This window comes from Sparus aurata, chromosome 10 (assembly GCF_900880675.1).
Source record: "Sparus aurata chromosome 10, fSpaAur1.1, whole genome shotgun sequence".
NCBI classification, from domain to species: Eukaryota; Metazoa; Chordata; class Actinopteri; order Spariformes; family Sparidae; genus Sparus; species Sparus aurata.
The window spans coordinates 20,722,989-20,746,955 of record NC_044196.1 but is presented as its reverse complement, the minus strand read 5'-3'; the positions used below and the strand labels follow the sequence as shown (position 1 = coordinate 20,746,955).

General features: G+C 44.4%; 1 protein-coding gene across 3 annotated transcripts in view; it reads right to left on the bottom strand.

The window, feature by feature from the left end:
• nwd2 (NACHT and WD repeat domain containing 2) overlaps nt 1-23,967 on the bottom strand; it is a 51,248-nt gene that overhangs the window by 25,742 nt on the left and 1,539 nt on the right. For all 3 annotated transcript variants that reach the window (XM_030431473.1, XM_030431472.1, XM_030431471.1), the window contains exons 2-3: nt 23,731-23,902; nt 11,790-11,878 (exon numbers count right to left, since the gene is read on the bottom strand). In XM_030431473.1, the coding sequence (XP_030287333.1) occupies nt 11,790-11,878; nt 23,731-23,881 (240 nt within the window). In that variant the 5' untranslated portion in view covers nt 23,882-23,902. The remainder of the gene's footprint in view (nt 1-11,789; nt 11,879-23,730; nt 23,903-23,967) is intronic.

The following is a 23,967-nucleotide window of genomic DNA, read 5'->3' as shown; positions in this document are numbered from 1 at the left end:
GAAAAAAAGGAACAAAAGCCTTTCAGCAGAGAACGACTGTGTTCAAGGGAATTTGAGAGAAAACTGTTGCCAAGTTTTGGGTTAAGTATAATTAGACAGCAAAACCGCTCTGGCTGGCACTCTAAAATCTCAGTTGAACCAATGCCATCACTGCTTTCGACACATACACACAAACACACCTGCTTTTTGTCATTGAAAACCCTGACGTTTCTGTCGAGGCGCCACTAGACACCAGCGAGGTGGAATGACTGAACGAGCGCATATGCCACAGAGGGGGTCTCCCTCAACACATTTGTCAGAATTTCTGGCAGTTTCAGACGATATCAACAGTAAACACGCCACGGGGGGGAATCTCCCAGCGGAGGAGAGGCGGGTGCGGAAAAACACATGTGAGTGTGTGTGTGTGTGGCCCCCGCCACGCTGCTGCTGGCTCGGGGTCCTTAAACAACGAGCCCTCCTACCGGCAGCTGCCTGGGTCTCTCTCAGTGTTGGCCTGCCCGGCATGTGGCTTACAATAAGGTACATTACTCCTGATGGCCTTTGCTGCTTCGAGGCTCAGGTTTCAAGTCCCCGAAAAGCATAATGATCGCATAATTCTCCTCTTCTCCTCCTCGCTGTGGCTATCAATTCTGCTGCTCTGCCTCCCTGATGGCGGCGTTAAAGGAGTAAAAGTAGGAGGGGGATGAGGTGAAGCCAAAGTGATTCAGCAAGCCCGGGCTGCGGCTGTCTTCCTTCATGCTCTGCTGCTCACCAGACTAGCTAGCTCAAATGAGGTTAGCCCTGGCACAATGACTGACACATCCGCAGTGTGGCAGAGAACAGCAGTGACTGGCAGCCCTGGATAACGGCTCGGCACAGAAACCGAGAGTGTTGGACTTTGCTTTGACAGTCTGGGAGATACCGGTGGGAGCAGCAGGGGGGCCGGAGCTACACCTTGGCTCATCTGCGTGATTGTTGCTGTGCACCTGTGAGCAGCTGTGTGACTGGAAGGAGACAGACAGCGACATATTTCCTCCACAGCCTGGGGCTGCAAATAACAAATATTGTCATTATTAATCATTGCAGGGGCTACCAACTGTTTAGCTTTGTAACTGAGGATGCACAGTATTGGAATTTGCCAACATCACACGTGCTGATAATTTCCCGACCCACTTTCTGCCAACTGCAGATGTATGCAAAATTTTTCCAAAACCTAATTGCAGAGAACATCAAGTCTTTCAGATTGTGGAAGAATCATATATATTCCTACTCTTACTGTGATAGTTGATAACGCTGGGCAAAATGTGAAAACTTCTGAGTTGACAGTTTGCATTTGGTGCACACAATCAAGGCGCAAATGTGTCAAGTCAGCAGAAAATGTTCATTTCGACCGCCGCTGATATGTCATTTTAAGGTGCAGTACGTAGCTTGGGGGCAGAAACTTTAATCAGAATAGAAAGATCTTCATTGACTGTTTTTTTTTTTTTTCAATGCCAAAACAAACTGACCTTAAAGTCGACCACTTTCATACTGTTTTAATTCCCTTATATGTGGCGGACCCTGCCACCTTTCTAGCTGCAAACACTGTTCTAGGGACCTTGTTTTCCTGTTTATTCAGTTATGGGAAGTGTGTTATTATTAGTAGTAGTAGTAGTAGTTACCACATTAATATAGTAATTCTGAGTTTGAATTTCTGCTCGAAAACTACATACCACACCTTTAACACAAAGTAAGTAGTTGTTCTATGGTCGACTATCTAGTCCATTAAAGGTACCCTGTGCAGTTTTTGACTACTACACGCAGAATGGAGCAATGTATCTATGTGTGGGTCCCTGATTTGTTTGCGTTCGTCCATGACCACGGGAACCCACATGCATCCCTTCAAATCATGCATTCCTACAGGTGGTGGTCAGGAGCCAAAAACTACAGCTGAGAGGAAGAAGAAGAAGAAGAAGAAGAAGAAGAAGAAGAAGAAGATGTTTGAATCTCAAGGACACAAATAAAATGTGCCCTGGTGAGAATCACTGAATGTAAACAATCAAAAACAAAACTAAAACCTCCACGAGGCACTTTTAAATGTCCGGGGAATTATTTCTTACAGCCACGTCCAAAGCCAAAATATATTCAATTCATAATAGTAGGGCTGCAACTAGCAATTACTTTAAAAAAAAATTTCACTTACATCTTGACACTGACATCTTCAAACTGCATGTTTTGTCCGATCCAAAACTCAAAGATATTCAGTTTGCCATCAAGATAAAACAAAGAAAAGCATGAATCATCACGGCTGAATAGCTGTCAAAACAGCTGCTGAGTAATTTTCCGTCGATTAATCCATTTATTGTTACAGCTCTAAATGATATTAAACAGAGAAAAGATAGCACAAACTCACATCTGAGGAGCTCGAAACAAGGAATTTCTGGTACTTTTCGCTGATTATTATTTCTAAAATTAATGGATTATATATTTGGAGATGTATTTTCTGTGCTTGTTTGGAGATAAATGACAAAAGGGTGAATGTGTGTACGCCTCTTTTCATTATTCCGAATCTCCAAAGGCTTTTACTTTGTAAAAAAAAAAAACAGCTCTCCCACTCACACATGATCCCTCATGTTGTGGAAAAACTCATTGCCGAGCGCACCAGTCACCGTTTATCAGCGTCGCTAATCTACTTCCAACTTCCAACGCACATGTGTGGGAGACTGCGATCGGCTCTGCTGCTGACAAGGACCGCAGGGAGGGTGGGGAATGAAGTGAGATGAGCGCCGCAACCCCTCCCGATTACGCTGAGGGTTTCAGCAGGTGATTGGGAGGATGCATGGTAATTAAAAGCTAAAATGAAGATATTAGTCATATCTGTTCATGTGCGTGCATGTGGGTGTGGGGGGGGGACGCACTGATTAAATTTGGCCCATCACTCACCAGAGTGTGCAGGGATGGGAGGGCACAGAGATAAAAAAAAAGATGGAGGAATGTTTTTCCAACATAGGCAAGGACACATACATTAAGTTACAACTATTTGGATGGGGGGGGGGGGTCTCTCTTTTCCTTTCTTGCCAATTTCTCCTCTCTCCGATAACTCCCCCCCCCCTCTCTTTTCTCTCTCAACTCTCCCTAAAGTGTGTTAGTGGGGGTGTCGTTTTCTTACGTAAGAGAGCCGAAGCAGCTTCTGCTAAGCAGCTTTCTAACGCCCTTGGAAGGCATTTGCCCGTGGCAGGTCAATTGCAGGAGGAGCCTGTTTTTTCTTCTTCTTCTTCTTTCATTTATTGAATGTTAGACTATTAGTCTTTGGGATTATGTCCAAGATGCCCAGGAAGAAAAGGGCATGAAATCAGGCGGGGGAAAAAACCCCACCAAGAGAAAGACTCCGAGGCAAAAAAAACCCCAACAACAGTAAAAAATAGATATGCTGCCAACATAAATATATCTTAAGCCCTCCCTACTGCAGGCGGTTTTATCGGGAACATGTAGTAAATCTCTAAGAGTGTTTGATGAATGCAGCGCTCGAGGAAAAGCGCAGGTTTTAGCAGCAAATCCGTGGCCAGATGTGAAAGTTTTCGCAGTGATAGGAAACACAAATATCACATGAGGAGAGGTTAAGCGGGGATTTAAAACTTCAGCGTCAGATCTCTAAATGCTGCCGCTTACTCATTTCGATAGTCTGCCTGCTACAATAAGAGGTCAGATGTCTCTTCATGATCTAATAGAGTTGATGCAGGTTGTCAATAATGAGCTCTGAGAGGAAAAATTTCACAAGCGCGCTTCGGGAGAAAGATCCCTCATGCTCCGTCACACCAGGGTAATTACGGCACATTGCAAGTTAAGGTTAAGAGCCAGTCGGAGACGTGAGGTAATGAGATCGCACGACGAGGCGCCGGCAGACATGGTGGGTACAATCTTTGGTAAAAAACTGCTCGGCGAGATACATTTTCCATGGCGGGAGCAGACTTGAGGCTGTCGAACGCAGCTTTTGGAAACCGGCACTCTTAATGCAAGCTGATGTTTGTTTATTCAACGGCGTCCGCGCCAGATGGAGGCGCCTGAGAGCTAAATGGGAGCAGACGCAAGATGTGTTGTTGATTAGTAAACAGAGTGCTTTGCAAACACTTCAGTAGGTGTTTCCCACACATTAATTTATTTGTGGCAGTCCGCCACAGCCGTCACATATTGGTTTTCTATTTTTGGAGCTGTAGGTCCCATTCCGTCTCACTCAGCAGACAAGACAGCGCACCCGTCAGTGAATAGCATGATTTTATCTCTGATACCGTGGATGGCGGTGTGGTTTTTAGTCCGCCAGTAAAACCAACGAAGAAGAGGAGGAGGACTATTCAACGCAGTTGGCTTGACTGTAACTTCCTATGCAAAGAAGACGGCCTGCCTCATCGTCGAGATCAAGCCCCCAAAAAGAGCGCTAGGCCCTGTAGCCAGTTTTTGTTGTGGCCAAGCCATGTAATTACATCATCATGTGACGCACTGGGGACTTTTTGTGAAAGACGCGTCTGTAAAACAGTTATAAAAGCCCCACAACCCCCGCAAAATGACTCGTTTTACTGTCTGACTTTGGGCAATTCGGTCCAAAATTTGGAGACTCTAGAAGACCTGCCCGGTTACATTTCATCCCCATCCAAGTTAGCTTGGTGCTAAACCGGAGGTTAGCTGACGCTCTCGGCGGAAATCTCGAGCATGCTCTATGGCAACCCAGTTGGACAACCACCGCCACAATTAAAGTCTGACACTGTGGGAAATACTGTCAGTGATTGGGAATAGTTCTACACTCGAGAACAGATGTCCAACGTAATAAAGTGCAGAAAGTTCAAGGAAATATTTCAAATTCAATTCTTGAATTCTGTTTTTTTTTTTCCCCTGCAGCTAATATTACCTGTGAGATGCTCAACGGTTATTCTTTGATTGTGCATTCAGGGAAGCTGCCAGACTTGATAAAATAAGTCTTTAAAATTAATGGGAAGCCAGACTGCATTATGAGTAGAGTCAAAGTGTCAACGCAGCTCCTTCTCCGGCACATCCTCTCATCATCTCTCAGCTGCCCCCTAGCTCAATCAACGTGGGCATTACTACAATCTCAGAAAAGAGCTTTACAAGTTAAATATCCTGAGGAATGTTCTGATTTCAACCCAGCGCAAACCCAGACAACGCTTGAGAAGTTAGCTGTAATCAGAGAAGCATCGCCTGCAGTGCATCAGTGTGGGTAACATCACTCTTTTTTCAGACAGTCTCTTAGTCAGTCTAGCCGACGGGTAAAAGGAGGCTGAAATGAGCTAAGCCTGCTTAAGGGCTTGAAGCGTGGGCGAAGACGTGTAGGTGTGAAGAGAATGTGAACTTTTCTGCATTTGAGACTGACGGTTAACCCTCTGAACTCTGCAACAGAAATGGTCCGCCAGTGCCGACAGTAAAGTATTATTTACCTTCAAATGATACATATCCCTAAGTATGTATCCGTACAACCTTAGCTGAAAAGCTAAGTTAGTCGATAAACTATAATAAATGAAAAAAATGATGAAAATATGTCATACATTTACAAAAATTTAAAAAATGTGCCATGTTTTCATCTGTTATTCCAAGATGAAAACACAAAATATATTGATCCGGAAGATTGTTAATGTCGAAACATTGACAAAATATTTCATAATATTTTTTAGACATTTCTTGGAGTATCTTCAAACGCTTCACATGCTCGCTACTATAAAACACGTCTATTTATTGAGTGTATTGTTGTGGATATAAACACCTATTCATTGTCTTTCTAGGGCTATCCGTCCATCAAGAGTAATATTTTCCTAAGATATCCTGCTGACAGCAGTAAACATAATAAGGCACCCTCTTTAGACAATTAATTAATTAATTAATTTTGACAAATACAGAAAACCGTAAATCTTAAGACATTTGATTTCTGATTATCTTTGCTGATTTGTCAGTGCATGTTGATATGTTTTCTGCAGAGACTGAACAGAGAAAAAAAGGCAGCCTCAGAGCAGGACAGTGAATGGAGAGCTGCTGGCCCGCCGCCAAGGAGCGAAAGAAACAGACAGAGAGGCACAAAAGGAGAAATATGGTGGCCAGGTAAACAGATGGAAGAGCGGCGAGTACTCTGAGCTTTGGACGGCTTCTCCTTCTGAAGTTTTTCCAGTCTAAAAAAAAAACAAAAAAAAAAAAACTTCCGCTTTTCTGTCAGAAAATGTAAAAAGGGATGAAATGCTGCAGATGTTTTAATGGCTTGATATAAATAAGCGTATTCACAGGAAGGAAAACTTTGGACTTACATTTCACCCAGACGCGCACAAAAAAACATAAGAAGCCCGGCTATAAAGTTAATTGGCTTTTAGATTTTGAAGAGAGTGACATATTCTAAGAGCACTTCGTCCTTCTTGGACAAAGCCAGACTGACAGCCATGGTCCCCCCGCTTTCTTAAAAGTGCGAGCACAATAGACTACATGAATAGGCCTCTTTTTTTTGTTTTTTTTTAAAATCTTGAAATGTCGTCTCAGCCATCATCTCGTCTCCGATCTCGCCGCGCGCATTGGGAGTTGTAAAAGACGTCTGAGTGACAGCCGTTGAACTGAATCTCACAGCCGTGGCCGGGAAACTTTTATTATAATTGCACTGTCTGAATGTGTGTGTGTGTGTGTGTGTGTGTGTCTGATATCCAGTGAGTTTGGCAGCCGCAGTGAGGTCCGGCCTTGTTATTAACAGAGCTGCTTCCAGTAACCCCGAGATTCAGTTTATCTCCTGCGTGTGGGAGGAGTTGATTGTGTTGTAACGAGATGATTTATGGGTCTGAAGAAATGCAAGATGGGTAAAGATAATGGGAGCGGGGGATCTCAAAGCACAGCTGGATGAGAGGCTGACAGTCCGGCACATGCACCACAGTAAAAAACTGGACTGGCGAGTGAGTTTATAGACTAATCCGGGCAGTAGGTGGAAGCAACTGCAGTAGCATCTCACCAGTACACCCACACAGTAGTCCATGTGAGGGATCTATAGTCCAAATACAAATTCTAGCCCAGCATGAATAGAAACCTTACCATATCATCACCAAAACTACATGACTTCCCTAGAGAGGAGAAGCCACAAAAAGTTTGTCCAGAACTGAAAAAGTACCCGCTGACAGGAAATAAATTACACTTTTACGACCGAATGTCTTTCACTCCGGTATTAAATGATATATTTCGTGTGCAATAAATGATGGATTTGTTGTTCTGTGATCACAAGCTCACAAATGATGAAAAATAAGGGCGGCTAAGGCTTAATTACAACAATTAATATTCAGAGGAAAGAGTCCCCGACGCTGTCTGATTGAACCCGAGGATAATTGGACCTGATCCAAAATGTGATCGACCTAAACAAACCCAAAAATAAAGACAGAACGCCGACACTGAGAGCAGCATGATACACAACCAATTAACGAGGACCGCTAATGCATGTCATTTCACCCTGCAAAGCACAGTTCATACACGTGATTGTAATGCAGGATGTGTCCCACAATATCGATCTGCACACAACTCAGAGCTGACCATTGCCAATGATTCCCTATTCGATCCGCTTTAGGAACATTTCGTTTACAATTTGGCCTCGATTTGAAAGAGATTCTTTGAGAACTGATGCTGCAAACTGTACGAGGAACCCTCTAACCCGGTGCATTATTCAAAACATACTGAACTAAGTCAAAAGACTGAATTAAAGAGATCTGTTGTCAAAATCTGCCTTTGGAGAAATGAACGGGGCGTATTGTTCATATAAATAAAAGTAAAAGAATAAAAGTAAAGACACATTAAGACCTATTATGACCCGTTTGATGGTTGATTTTTTAGTTTACGAGGTGCACTTGAATGCACCGTGATGCTCACACGCTTTGTTGTACAAAACGATGTAGATTCCAGCAAATGACAGAAGCAACCTGACCATTAGTGACACCAAAATACAGCAGAGACTCTCAGGATTGTTTTCTTCTGTCACATGAATGTTTTGGTACAAAAATGTACTGATAACCTGAAAAATAAACTGGCAGTTGGAAGGGTTTAATTAGGCCCAGAATGGGCGGAAATACTTTCTGTGTGCCAGAAAGTGACATGTAGTGTTACGATAACACAGAATCTGTGAAAATACTTAGAATCTGACATTTCAGGCTTCCAAAGTCAATATGTGGGACATTTGAGTACATTTACTTTCGTCGGTCCCCACTGTGACGTCTCCCGCCTTTCCCTCTCCTCCATAGGAGAGGCAAGCGACATATTATTGCCGTGCCGTTACATTATATTTATTTGTTTGTTAACTAACTCAAACTTTTCGTGTAGTATGATAACATATTCCTGTCATTTAATTTGTGTTTGGACTCCCAAGTTTGTTTGGATTTTGCTTTTTACCTGTTTTATCAGGTATGTCATATGTCTTTTAATGTACTGTATGCCCTTCTGCTTTTTTACTCCATGGAAGAGGAGCTTGATTGTATGACTATTATTTAAGAAAATTGTTGTCATTTACCTATTGTGTTGGAATAAACAGAAATCCCCTCCAAATATATCCTGGTGTGGATCTTATGAATCGATATCGGATCATACAAATCCGATAATCTGTCTTTTTTAAATCCCAGCTCTAATACAGTGCTGACAACAGGACCCTACTTATTTCAAGTACATATTATTGTTCTGAGAACAGAGGGCTAATATCCAACTCTGCTTGGTTCCGCTATATCACCACATCGCTAAGAGAGCCAGACAAATAAATCAAAGCTAAAAAAAAACTCCACCGCGAGCGTGAAATCCATCGATCAATGTCCCTTCAATAACACCATATGGCCGCAGAAGATATGTAGTTTTCCGCTGACTGCAGCCCAACATACGACCGACTGTAATCTAGTGTGGCTGCAGACACCGAGACCTTCTCTGACCCTGATCCATTCACAGCTGTGTGTGTGTGTGTCTTTGACATCACTCCCTTCCGTTTCCTCACTGCATCTCCCTGTGTGTCTGTTTTGTGTCAAGAAAAAAAGTTAGACCTCCAACTGAGTGATGAAGACGGGGAGAGCTGGAAACACGGGGGGATAAAAATGGTAGAGAGCGATCACAGAGCTTGATCCTCGCCCCCACCCGCGACCCCCCCCCACTCGTCGCTGCTGTTCACTGACTGAATGAGGACGCGGCCCCGGGCCCCTGGGCTGGATTTCCGTGCCCTCTTCCTCCGTCTATCCCTCTCTCTCCGTCTCCCGCGATCCCTCCTCATCCTCGGATCAGTTTCCATCCAGAACGCATCCAAGGGAGCGTTCTGGATGGAAACTGAGTCAAGTGATGAGGGACCGGGGAGAATTGGGTTTCATCAGCTTGGCATATGTGTGTCAGTGTGTGCCAGCGGAATGCGTGCGAGAGACGAATGGCGCGCGCGCGCGTGTGTGTGTGCGGGGAGGCGGCATCACACATAAATTACAAATCAAAACAAAAAGACAAAGAAGGCAACTAGAAGAAGAGTCAGGCTACGGTCAGGATACGGTGCTCTCACACGTTGGAATGATTCACAACCAAAATGCTACTTCGCACACGCTAAGTGAGGATGTGTGGCATCATCAAGCGGCAGTAAACTCTGGTTTAAACCAAGGTGCCAGTTCTCAGAAAGCGTGGGTGAGGATGAGGATGGATGAGAGGGAGGAGGGGAGGCAGAAGAGTAAGTGAGTCATAGTATTAACTCCCGGGCCTCCTGCATAATCATTTCAGCTCACGCTTCGTCACAGCGAGCTGAATCACCAGACAGACACGTGGCCACCGATACCGGAGCCAAAAAACGTCTCCGCCAGACTCATCCAGGCATTATCGCGCACTTCGGGAACGTTCGTCAGCTCTTTTTTTTTTTTCCGTCTGGTTACGGCATCTTTGACCCCTTTGACTTTCAATAACCGATGCCCGTAATAACAGGAGAATCAAATCTGTGAAAACATTAGCTCTGGAGCTCAACGCTGAGTGGCGGTGATTCATCTGGCTTGTCTCCTTTCATAAAACCTTTCAGCTTAGACTTGTTTAAAAAAACCAAAAAATAAAACAGAGAGCCTAACCCTAACCCAGAAAGAGCTTGATTTGATATCGACAATCACTTTGAATTTAAGCCAGTTCCAACTTTCTAAACACCAGAGGTTTGTCTTGGAGTCGTTTCACTTTTTGGAGTGAACTCTGGACTGATGTTTCACCTTTCACTGCACTCCAATCAACGTGTTCGTTTACAATAACCTCTTGGTTTAAATCTCATTCATCTACGCTTGATGCTTTCGTATCTCATTGATTACATCTACAAACGGGCCGCAGACTCAAGAAAGCTTTAGTTTTACCAAAACCAGCCTTCACCTGCTCGTCGGTGAGCTGAAGCTGTTGTTGCTAGGGAAGGTTTTCTTCACCGCCCCTCTGTAACTGTAATAGACATTGGTCTGTTATGGCGGACACAGAGGACACAGCGCCAAAGACCGTTTCTCATCTGATGTTTTCTTATCAATATAAAGCATTATTCATTCTGTGAGAATGAAGTCCCCTCCAGATTGAAATGTAACTAAACGCAAGCAAAGAATTAAATCTAGCATGACAAACATCAGGAGGGTTTTTGATCTCCCAAATCAGCAACCGCACGCTTGTCGGAACTCAACAAAAAACCATCGCGACAAGAACACCCATCATCACACCTTACTCCTTCACAGCTCATCCCGGGTCCTCCGATCATTGTAAGAACCCGCGGCCCAGGGATGAATTTATTGAATAAACAGATTAAATCTCTAACACATCTACATATTTGCACCTTGATATTTCCCGTAAAGCCAAAATCCCAGTGGGTTTTTACTGTCAATATCATTGCTTTAGGATGGACAACGAAGGCTTTTTTACTGGAAATGCACCCTTATATATTGTCATAACACTGACATTGGAAGATTGCTTTCTTTTCCTGGCACAAGATGTGGATTAAATAGCAGCAGAAACAAATTAAACAACTCCAAAAAACAAGTAAAAGAAACACAAGCCAAGTAGATCTTAGTTTCAGGCGTCCTAACTCTGTTGATTAAAGTGTGCTTTTTTCTTTCCTCAAAGTGTAGTTTGTTTTAACACCAAACCCCGTAAACGACTGGACAGCCCATTAGCACGTAGTGGAGGTATTCGCAGCGCTATTGTATCTAATCTTGTTATAGCACCTTTTAGACGCTGAGTGCTCGGAGGTGTTTTGATTCAAACATTTTGAGCATGAAATGTGAATTAGCCGCCGACACCCCGCTGACTGCAGCTTTACCAAACAATTCAGGGGGTCGCAGGTCTCCTGACTGGAAACAGCTCGCCCTCAAATCCGTCCAGAAACAATCTGCGGCAGAGATCTCCCCCCACGGCTCGAGGGCTCTCCCGGATTTGTTAAACAAACAAACCTCCGATAGCAATCTTTCCGTGTACACCGATGCTGATTTGCAATGCAAATGATCCCGATCAGTGGACACCACGGGGGGTGTGCGGCAATTCTCCGACAACAACAAAGGGAAAGCCCTCGCATCATGCCGCCTTATCCACGGCGAGATTTGTGCCAGTCTTCACCGATGGAAGCCTTATCTCTGCTGGCCTTCTGTCCGCTTAAAGGGACAGGGACCTCTGCACGCAGCTCCGAGGGCCCTCCAGGCACTGATTGCTGTGTAAGCCCCGATGTAGATTTGGAGGCACTTAGCAGTCAGCGCTGGCAAACTGCTGCTCTGGAAGTTATCGGCCCCTCGAGCAGGAGGAGGGAAAGACAGGAAGAAAGAAATCAAAGGGATAATGAAGGTAGAAAAGGCAGGAACGCAGCCAGTTACCTGGAATTCAATCCCATAGTTCTCCCTGCAGAAGTCCCGTAGTTTTGGGTAGACGTGCTCTTTCAGTGCGTTCCTCTCCGCCTCTGTGTCTGGAGACAAAAAGAATGAGGGCGTCATGAACATGTGCAAAGAATTTGAGCGAATGCACAGCATATAGGAACAGGAACGGCTACGTGAAAGGAAAAGTTCAGCATTTTGAGAAATACGCGTTGCTTTCCGAGCATTAGATGGTAAGATCAATGCCACTCTGATGTCCGTGTGTCAGGCACAGAGCGATTAGCTTAGCTTAGCATTACCTATAGCCTGGACAGAGGGGTTGTCCGCTAACACAACACAGTAAAAAACACACAACCCCAAATAGCTTTGTCTTGGTTTAAACAACTTAAAAAATAACCACCTTTGTGTAAAAAAGGTGAATAATGAGTCATTTTTTTCATTAACATTCCCCAAATTTCTGCTTTTCTGAACCAAATACTGACAAAACTGATTGATTTCCTCAGTTCACAACATTGTTGCAAAGAAGCTCGCTCTCTCAATTTAATATATTTTTCAGAGCGCAACTAGTGATTATTAATCTGCTGATTAGTAATTTTGTCTTTCAAAGCCCCCAAAGATTCAGTTAACTCATAAATGACAGAGACCAAGGGGTGGGAATTAATAAGATTTGATTGCTATAATTGATAGTGTTTATCTGTCCAATTCCCCTGTTGACTGCAGGTCATTTTTTGTGCTGCTCAGTGGGGAAGCAGTGGCACTCGCTCATAGAGTGTCAAATACACTGTTATGTGGGATTTTAAGCTTGTGTTCCGTACAAAGAAGTTCAAGCATATCTATGCAAGTATTTGATCACTAGCACTGCTGTCATTTTTCTCTTTGAAATGAAGCCACGCCTTAGGCCGTTTCTTCCCCTCTGCCATCGGACCTTCTTGTTCCAAGTTTCCAGCGGAGCTGACGCATTAGTTTGATGTCATGTAAGAAGAGCATGCAGGCATCATTTGAAAGGAATTGTTAAGTTGAGAGGAACACCATTCTGATCGCTCTGACAATTTGGAACCACCTCTACAGGGCATTCACAGAGTTCCCACATCTTTTCTATTGTCAAATTCAAGTTATTTTTGTTTCTGTTATGATCCAACTTTTTTTCGTTCTCTTCTTACCTGTTTTATTTTGAAAATGTGCCCTCGTGTGTCGCGTCTTGCTTTTCTGCTCTTTCCATCGTTTTCCGTTCCTTTCTCTCACCTGTCCTTTTTTCCGCCTCACTCCACCTGTTTCTGATCCCCTCGTTAGTGTGTCTGTGTGTACAGTCTTTGTTCTCCCTCATGTCTTTTTCAGTTCGTTCTGTCTTCCCCCGTGATGCCACCTAGTACTTCCCACCAGTGTCTACCCGTGGTATGTTTCTGTTTTTTGTTCCTTGTTGTTTGCACTCTGCTTATGCCCTTTTGGTTGTTACTTCATCTTTTACCCATTATGACTCGTTTTTTGATTACTTGATTTCTTGGTTTGTTGTAACATTCAGCTCTAATCATCAAAGCTCGCCTTTTGTTTCCCTAAACTGCCTCCCGTGTGTTGTCCGCATTTGGGTCCTCACCTTTTTTCCCTTGTAATCATAAACAAGGACACACTTCAGCAGGTGGATTAACAACTGATTTTTTAAATGTATCTTTTTATTTTTTTAACAACACATTGTTTGTCTTTCGTTTTCGCTTGGGAGAGGCCGCTGTCTCATCAACGATATCTGGTTTCAATATGTAGGGTATTAGTGTGTTTCTCCATGCATCTCCCATAGACTTCAATACAGCTGTCGCCACAATCTGGCACCAAAGCAAGATCCGGTAACATGACGACCCTTCCTTGTGACGGAAATTATTTATTTTCAATTTCCTGTTGATTATCCATCCAAGTTTTCCTCTTCTACTACTATAATGATAATATAGTATAATATATTATAATACTACTACTTCTGTAATTGCCTAGAAGAGCTGGGCTGACACATACTGTAGAAGAATGTGGGTTTATCAAGCATCACGGAGGCAGTGATCATATTGGACAGTCGGAGTGTCACACAGTGAGTGCCCACGGCTTGTTGTTGTGTCCCACTTTCTCCTCCCTCCTCTCCTCTCGTTTTCACTGTCTTCCAAATGGTTACTGTAATCTATCTGGACAGGCCCAGTCTCTTTCTCCCTCTCTTTTTTTCTGAAGGGTGTGGACGGATAGTTAAAAACAGAACGTGCCCGACAGAGAGGCCCCCCCCCCCCCACCACTTGTTTGACCAAGACGCCGTCTCGCACACGAGCACACATGGCGGACGGCGCGCAAACAGCCGCTAACCGCGTCATGCACGCCGCGAGTGGAAGAGGCCGCAGATTTAGTCTGACGTATCTTCCCTCCCGTCTATCTTTAGTAAGGCTTCGGGCCGCGACCGTGCCGTGCATGTATCTGCCCACAGCCACCCGAGCAAAATGTCACATCAAAAAAACCAGACGGCTGTGATAGTATGCAAATGAAATAAATGGCATGTTGCTGCTTCAGTGGAGCCATCAGACACATTACGGCACAATATACAGCACCCCACGCTGACACAGGTGACATCATAAATGCAAAAATTGCAGCGTTTATGGAATTCAGATGAACTCGTTTGCGTGTTTGCGCAATCCAAATCTGCATCTCGCTGCGCTGAGTCTCGATGTGACCCGACAGACTAAACTGTGTTTGTTGTTTGTTTTGTGCTGATAAAGGCAAGACGCCTCTCCCCCTCTCTTTCTCTCGTTTTTTTGTGGGATGCTGATGAGTTATGGCAGCCTGACGTATGTGTGTGTGTGTGTGTGTGTGTGTGTGTGTGTGTGTGTGTGTGTGTGTGTCGGTTATGCGCACACCCACATGCAGAGGAAACAAAGGCTGGATGTTGCATTCGGCCTCTTTTCTTGCTGTGTGCGTGCGTGTGTGTGTGTGTGTGTCCTCCCTCCAATTTCTCGATCTGTTTATTTCAATAGTGCGGACTAATCTTTGTTTTCCTTTCAGAGATGTCCTGTCAGCTCTCTCTTTCTTTTGCTCTCACTTCCCTTTTCTTTCTCTCTTCCTCGCTCGTCTTTTCAGGAGAACTCACGGGCGGCCGACTGAACAGAAAACTGCAGCCAAACGTTCGTCATTTCTTTTGTACTTCACCTTCATCAGTTGTTCTCAGTCAATCATAGGTGAAAATAGTGGAAAATCTAACAGCGAAAAGATGAAGACGACGCTGTTATATTGAGTCCAATTTGAACGATGTTTAAATGACGGTTATATGAAACATTTGCTGTTTGGCATTTCTGCTTGATAGATGACAACAACACCAATAAGACATCTCAGCAGCACTAAGGTATCTGTGGATGAAAAGCTGAAAAGCTAAACCCAAAACCATTACAATCTACTTGTACAGGCGTTGCTTTAGTTGGCAGTTCATTCCTCTACATTGCGGCCACTCTACAGTCTCATCAACGAGGCCCTGATGAAGCAATCACTCTCTCATCAAGCTACACTGACCGACACTCCAGAGGCACTCCTTGGTATGCACAACTGCTGCTTAGAGATCTCTGATTAAATGAGAGCGAGAGCGTCCACAAGACAAATGTCCTCGCAAGTAGAACGATGCAATGAGACAGTGGTCATAAACATTGATGTACAGTGTGCGGGAGTGTTGGCTCACCAGGTTTTGAGATGTCTGCCTCCAGAAACTCTCCAGTTTCTGTTACTGTCGGTGGTAAACAGAACACCCTGGAAATGTGTCAATTGAAAACTGAGTGCATAATAACAGTGTCCACACAGTTCAATAGCTAGTGGTAAGTACAAAAACTGCACTTTGGGTGAACTGACCTATTCAGCAGGAGCTGTACTGTATATGCCATTTAAAGATCAAAGCTATTGTTATAATGTAAAGATATGTATGGTCATCTATCTTGCGCAGTGGTCCCTAAAATTTATGTTGGTCGCCTCCTTGCTTTGCGTTTTTTGGAAACCTCTAGGAATCATTCGCATGAAACAATCTGGAGATCTGTGAGTGAAAAAGCAACTCTTTGGAGGAACATATATATCGTATCATATGCAAACTATTACAAGGTGTCACAAGTAGAAAAGGTTTAGTACCAGTGGTATACGGTATATTCTCATGCATCGGGGATGTTGTCAGTTTAGATTAGCGCTACGCTTTGGCTGATATAATATATATATTATACTATTTGCCATCATATGCAAAGATTTTCAACACACCGAATTTCGAACAGCTGTTATTGCATCTTCGGGCTTTTATTCTGAAAAGAAAATGCACGCTGAGCTGACATGGCAGTGGAGGCGACGTGTGTCTGTATTTGATGAGGTGCAAATGAGACCGTGGCTGGTGGAGGTCACTACAGGTTAATTGCCTGATTTAGCGTTTTAACATACAGACATGGAGTATGTAGCTTCTGAGAAGAATGCCAGTTTGCCAGTTTGGCAGTATTTCTGGTTTTAAAGTGGGAGAAAATGGCGAGCAAAGGTATTTGAATGAGACGAGATATCTTCTTATAGCCGTAAGATAATCGTTTATCAAGATATTTTGGGACAATATCGTGGCATAAAATTTTGGATGTAGTCCAAGCCTTATTAATGCTGAGATGTTTCTCCATTTAATGTCAATTAATCAAGCCATAACTAGCATTCCTTGTTCGTTCCTCACATCCAAATGTCTTTGGGTTTTGATGACAAAATATCGTGGCAACTATCTTGAAATTATCTGTTGGAATGGGCACTGTGTTCTGGCGAATGAACTGATTGTTTAGCCTGTGACAAGAAAACTTATCAACAGATTAGCATTTCATTCTCTTTCTCACTTGACTTAACATCTCAATAAAGGTTTCAACCATCAAATACATGAGTAATACAAGTAGACCACACTAGACGAAAAAACATTTGTGTCCTATATCGGCATACACGAGGCTGCTTGCCCAAAAAAACGTAATGTCATCCGGTGCACCAAACAAACTCTCTAATGTGCAGAGCCTTAACCGCAACGATGCAAACGCACAGTCAGTGAGCAAATCGATACCGAATGACCTGGAAGATGCTAAGGGCAACTAGTGTGGATCAGCCATCCATAAAGGCCAGATGTTCCTGAGCACAGGGAAGACCCTACAGGTTGTATGAATACCACTGAGTCAGGATGAAGGAAATCCACTGGAGGTTATTGTGCCACCATCCACACATGATGTTGAGCACCGAGGGGAGAACGACAACGTACAGTAACACGGTACTATGTGAGTGGATGTAAAAGTGATAGGGACGTCCCCCGTCTCTCTGCCGGAGCACTATTCTGTGTTCGACTGCACGCGGAACAAGTGTTCCTCTACCCGACATAAAATGCACTATAGCGAGTTCATTGGGTAACATCTGTGCTGGCAGCTGTTGCCTCGAGAGCCACTCATGAAGCTTTTAGGGTCTCTGTCATGAAATACTCACATCTATGCCAGGAACACGTTTTACAGCTTAATTACAGTAAATAATGAAGACCTGACTCTCAAGATGAAGGAGACTCTCTTCTGTGTCAAAGACAGCAGGTAACCATGGACACCGCATGCTATCTTGTGGGTGAAGATTCAAATCTCTTGCCTCCTGACAAAACCAGTCAGATGATCCAATCAGACGTGATTATATCAGACAAGTTCGATTAAAACATGCTGGATGTATTCCTGTAGTTCGATCTTGGCAATGACAGAAATATCGTCTTGTCATCATCTATGATTAAAAGTGTGATCCCACAACTAGATAACATTGACTTTATAATGTCTATCACATGTAAGCCTATGAGAAAATTACCCTTCTTCGCATATGATTTACTATCTCATTTAGTGGTTTCCAGATTAGTTTCACAGTCTCAATCTCTAGTTTCAGGTCTTCTTCACTAAAGCATGATGTTCGTTTTGTGAAAGAATTGTCCCATTTAAAGTAAAATAGACGATAAACCAGGGCATGCTCTAGGGCGTGGTTACCTTGTAACTGACCAACCCGGTATCATGCCAAACAGTGACATAGACTGACCAGTCCACTGTGTCACTGTCACGTTTGGCCTCACCAATCGGTCGGACAGCACGGTCACACAGTTAAAAATTACCAACAACAAACACATTGCATCCGGTTATATTTTCAAAATACAGACACCAAAACTACCTTGGTTCTGATAAAGATATGATCATGGTTTCACTTCATACTACTCATACTACTACTTCCTGAAAACAGTCACACAGGACTCAAACCCTCAGCCCTCACCATTATTGCCCCCTGCTGGTACTGCACCCATAAGTGCTTCCAATGTCAGGGCACTAGTAAACTTCTGAAACTCCCTTCTGATGTTTTCAACAATCTCAATCAAATTGGTACACGGGGAGGTCAAGGCAGGGTTGTCAGGTTTTTTTTCCCTGTAAAATGTGGGACTATTTTAACAAAGAGTGACCTAACAATGTGACAACCCTGAAGCTGCAAGCACTGGCAGCTAAAAGTGAATTTGAAGTAGTCTGTATTTGTAGTATAAACCTTTTCAAACATCACATAATCAAAAAATAAAACCAGCAGGCAAGACATAATGGGCTGAAGGCCAGATTTGGTTCGGCCTGCAGATGAGCGTACACTACCAGAGTAGCTGAATATAAAATAACACGATGAAAATGTAATTATTAATGAATAAACAGCTAAACAAATGTTGGCGCAAGAGTTTTTTAGTGGCCTTGTATCAGGCTTGCTGCACAGTTATGGCCTGATAAAAGACGGACCTTTAAAGATAATGTTGGGACATTTTTACTGCAGCTTCAAGAAACTCTTGAGTTTTATGGCCAAATCACTGACTAAAAACGAGGTCAGGGTTACAGAATCTCAGGTGAGCTTTGTATCGACAGTTGGTTGAAACGTAGTAGCACAAAGTAGCATGGGTCCACATGTGGGGGGGGCATGTTCCTGAGTGTTTTACTTTCCTTGTAACAAAAGTCTAGTCCTTCCATATAGTAAAAAGTATAGTATAGTATAGTAAAAAACAAAAAAACTATTAGATTCTCTTGTCTTTCTGCAGCGAGATTTAGCCTGACACTGCTTATCGCATTCATTTTATGCTGCCTCACTAAGAACCACATAGCTGGATCATCACATTTTATGTTATAATCCTCAGTATTACTTTTTAATCTTGAAAAGTGTCCTTTTTATAGGATGATTCATCTTGCGTGCTGTGTTTTATTTCTGTCTTGGTCCTTGCTATGCTGGGATCTATAGAAACGGAGAGAATTAGTACGATACTCCAAGGACAATTTAACCGTGGGAGATGTGTTAAATATTCATGCGATTTGAATCTGAAGTGGCAACTTTTTAGTTTCGGGAAATTCATCAGCACATCTTGTTTTGCATTGAAATATATCCTGTAAATGCAATTCTGAAAAAGAGTTTGGAAACACGATTTCTCCTCTCAAGATGTCTATGAATAAACATGCACAACAGGAAGCGGAGATGTAACACCTTTGATGTATCTACATTTTTTAATGCTCAAAGCCAAAGAATACAGCGAAGGGGGTGTTTGGCTACACTTGAAGGCCTCGCCACATTATGTCAAGGTGACTCGAAATGGAGCCAAAAATAGAACGCGGTTCCCCAAAATTAATATATGGTCCAAGAAAGCAAGGAAGGAAACGTTGGTTGGAAGTTACCGGGAAAGACTGTGCTCATTTTCAATCTCAATTATCAGCGTTGTGCACTCCAAACTCTCCCTCAGCAGAGCCCTTGATGTGCACATAAAATAAAATTCCCATTACTTACAAACCGCTCGCAGACCGCACTAGTTTTCTCGAGGTTTATTATGTTGGTTATGAGTGGATAATCACTGTGTAATTTTACTCAGGTGTATCTAGCGGGCTGCTTGCTATCATCGCCATCATTCCCCGGTGAGATGCTTTTACAGCGTGTTCCATAAAACGGCCCGAACACCCAGGGAGTTGGGAGCGAGCGCGCGAGGGCAACTGCTGAATTTGTCAGAACGACGTCCTGGGGGTGCAGAATTGCTCCGCCGCGCTGTGGAGAAGACTCGGAGAGAGGTCAGTAAGAAGCTGCTGCCAAACTAGTCTGCCTTCGGGAAGGGAGAGAGGAGGCACGGAGGCAGAGGACGATGCCGAGAAGAGGAGGGGAATAAGCTCGCCGGCACGCGTCATAAACTCTACAATGCCGCAGAACGGCGCCGGGGCTCATCCAAAAAGTCTGGCACTCACGAGCCCCTGAGAAGCAATTTATTAAACAAAAGCCACCCTTGACACAGTCTCTCCACCTGTCATCTCTCCCCCTGTCCTCCCTGACATCCCTCCCACGCTCTCCTTTGTTATCTCTCACCGTACCCGATTCAAAAAAGTGGATGACTAAGGAGAGAGAGAGAGATTTTTTTTTTAGCGTAAAACGGGCACAGAATGACAGAAATCCGAGCTAAAACCCCACGACAAAGATAAACAGAGTAAATCGGATCACGGGGAATAATTGTGGGGTGAAATGTAACGTAATTAGTGGTCTCCGCGGTGACATGCTATAGCCTTGATGATGGCGCATTGGAGGGCGAGATGATTTTATGCATCACATCCCCAAGGCGCCGTGCTTTTATCAACTTTGAACAGCTCAAGTGATAGCTCGCATACAAATAGCGGCCTATCGAACACCAACCGACGCAAGAGGCCCCCCTGGGGTGACTGCAGCAAGGTAATGGAGTTGTCTTGATACGCTCGCACGGATCTCCACGAACGCAACAAACGCGCGCAAGCATATTGACAGATTAGACAGGCTGCATAATGCGCCGAACAGTACGCGTGGAAATAAATCACATCAGGCTTTTTCTCTTGGTTTGCTGCTGCCGTCTGGCTACTGGCGAGAGCAGATAGTGGGGTTTTTTAATTGATCGACCGTGGCCACACACACACACACTCACACGCAGGCTCGTGCACCTGAGCCAAGAACTTGAGCGATTCATTAACATCATGGAAAGGGGGATGTAAATTCGCTCAAATTAGCTGTTTGGCTTAGATTTTGGCCAACACTTCAGAGCACCTGCATACATTCGACTGTGGCGGCGGAACTCACAAATAAATACATTTAATTCATTTGTGGGTCTAGTTAGCTTTTTAATGTTTTTGATATGTACGACTTTGTTGCATGTAATGTTTTTCAGCCTTCATCAGGTCCGACAGTCAACAGTGTTTGATACAAAACGACAGTACATCTACCCGTGAAATCCCCCAAAAATCCCCAGTTTGAGCACCAACACGACAGTTGGCCAACGACAATAAACTCAAGTGACGCCTCTTCCTTCTAATAGACGATCTCAGTGATTCTCGGACGACTCAGGAGTTACCCTCTGGACAGCGGGGTGCTGTTATCTCCAGGGTCTGCTTAGTAGAGAGGACGGAGCTGGAGAATAATCCGATTCAGTAGAAGAGGTGAACTACGGATGACGCATTTTTTGGCTCGTTGCCGGGGGGGTTGGCAAGCTTATCAACAATGGCTCTCAGTAGTAGGACTTGGCCTCTTCTGCTGAAGATTTTTTTTTTTACAATTCATTAGTATTCTGTGGGTCCGATGGGTATCTTATGAAGGCCTGATTTTTACCGTGTCACAGTCCTTGGTTTCAGTTTGGTTATTTCCTGTTTTATGTTGAAAGAGACTCTTGTTTTGGTTTGAATCTTCCTGTCTTTGTGTTTGTTCCCACCTCGATTGATGCTCTGATTAGTTTCACCTGTCCCCTCTTCCCTCGATATCATTCCTTCACTCTTCGTCAGTTCGTTATTACACCTTGTGTGTCAAACGTTCCTGACTTTCTCCCTGTGTGGAATTTCCTTGCGTTCGTTGGACATCCCGTTGACTTATTGGACTTCATATGGATTTGTTTGCCTGTTTTGGACAGCTTGCAAGGTTTTGACCCCTGCCTGCCTCGAGCTCCGAGTTTGTACATTCGCTATTATTTGAATTCAATGATTGAACTGCCTCCACTCAGCCGCATGAGTCTGCATCTGGGTCCGATTCCACGTCCTCCCTGTTCCACCGCAGGCGCTACGTTTAAAACGTTTCAAGGCGCTCTCCCCTATCAAGTAGGACTTTTTTCGAAATTATTGTCAAAATTAAGCACCGTTTCGGCTTTACATACGACACCAACAAACGCAATAGCGATCCGCGAAGGTGAACACAGCAGTGGGAGCGCTATGGCTTTTGATTAAAGGCATTAGGGTCAGTATATTCAGCAGAGCTATAAACAGAGAGCACATAAAAGTATTTGCACTGTTGATCAGAGCGCAGAGCTCCCCCAGTCACACAGACGCAATAAAAAAAAAAAGTGCAGTTACACTGTGTGATGGTGTGATTATCACTGCGGATAGCCTGCTTCACCCTTCTAGTGTCTGCTTTCACAAATAGAAAAGATGACACTGTTATGTGTGCATATATTTTGTTATGGGTAATAAAAGGGAGGCAAAGGTGATCCAACGGCACACTGGGATGGATGTAGCTGGGGTTTGAATCCAAATGATGGAGGGAAATGGCTCTTACTGTGACCGGGAGCCATCAAAATGTAGATTTGATCCATGTCATTGCTCGATGCATTGTACAGTAAGGTGAGTGCCATTACATACGTGCATGGACAGCCCCCTCTAGTGAACATGGAGAAACAGGGCTCTGCAGCAGGATTGAGGGCAGCCCAGGGTCACGCTCATGAATATTTCCTTGTGTGCGTGTGGCAGACGGAGGGGGAGAGGTAATGAAAGGCTTCTGCAAACAGTGCGAATGGCTTCAACCGGAGTGAACTCATCTGCTAGTCCAAAAAAAAAAAAAATAATAAAACCGACTGAAAACAAATGCAGAGAATGCCTTATTGGAAATGTGAAACTTGCAGGGGGGAGTCAGCTGTGTTTTCTGCTCTGGATACCAGCAATCTCGCCTCACTGGAAACAGCAGCTCATAATTAGCTCTTTTCACAGCTCAGGTGTGTGTGTTTCCATCCGTGCCGCCGGCGTGAGAAGAGACACTTGGTATAGCCCCCCGCCCCGCCTTGTCGTTTTTTTTCCATCCACGTGTCGCAGTACAGTCGTGGTGGTCTGAATGACTGAGTCAGCTACAGGTGGCAAACAACAATGTGTTTCGCCGTCTACTACGAGCCATCACGGCGCGATGATCTGAGGTGGACTCCTTGTTTTTATTTCAGGGTTCACGGCAATTTGCTCAGCGGGGGCGAGGGGAAATGACAGTGATGTATCGACAGAGGCCACCTCTCTTTTTTTTAATCCTGCCGTGCCCTCCCTCTCCCTCTCCCTCTCCCAGCCTACTCTACTTCCCTTCGCCTTGTTTACTCTAGTTTTTACCGAGCCTATTTTTACCCCCTCGCCCACAGGGCATATTCAAATACAGAGCTGCAACTGGGTGTCTCCCTCACGACCCGAATGCCTTGCACTCACACCGGCGCTCTCTGTGGCGAAAGCAATCTGCTGTTCCCCTTTTTCTGTGTTCCTGGAATGAGGCGTGCACCCATTTGTTTTTTCCTGTCAGGGCGTAATGTTACCTCATTTAAGACGTTTTCCAGTCTGTTGGGTTAAATGGACCTTTAAATGTCGCTGCTCGACACATTAACGCGAGAGCCCCTGACTGTTCCTTTCAAAGTGGGTCTGGGAACAATAAAGTGGCAGATGCAATTTTCACCTCATCCTCAAGGATGCTCCAGCTCTTCTTTTACAGCACTAATAGGTTTTGTTTTGACTTTTATCCCGCTAAACTGTCCAGACAGGTTACATCTTATTCACCATGGGGGCTTGACTGTGTTGATTTCCTCTGCAGGGAATCCAACTCCCCCAAAAAGCCCAAGATGCCTGGATGCAAAATATGGGTGATCTGTTGTGTGGGGCTAGGGTGGGAGGAGGAGGGTGTCAGACTGGGATCTTACCGTCGGGGTTGGAGCAGATGAAGATCCGGACGCTCCGGCCGGTGGGGACGTTGTGCGGCGGCAGGGCGCCGACGTTGCCGCTGATGGCCGCCCTGCGCAGCGCCGACTCCCGCGGGCAGGGCTGCCTGCTCCCCACTCCCGACGGCCACATGGGGGGCGACTTCCAGCGTGGCTGTACACACGCATACAAACACACACACACACACACACACATAGGGCACAGAAGGGGGCAGGTTA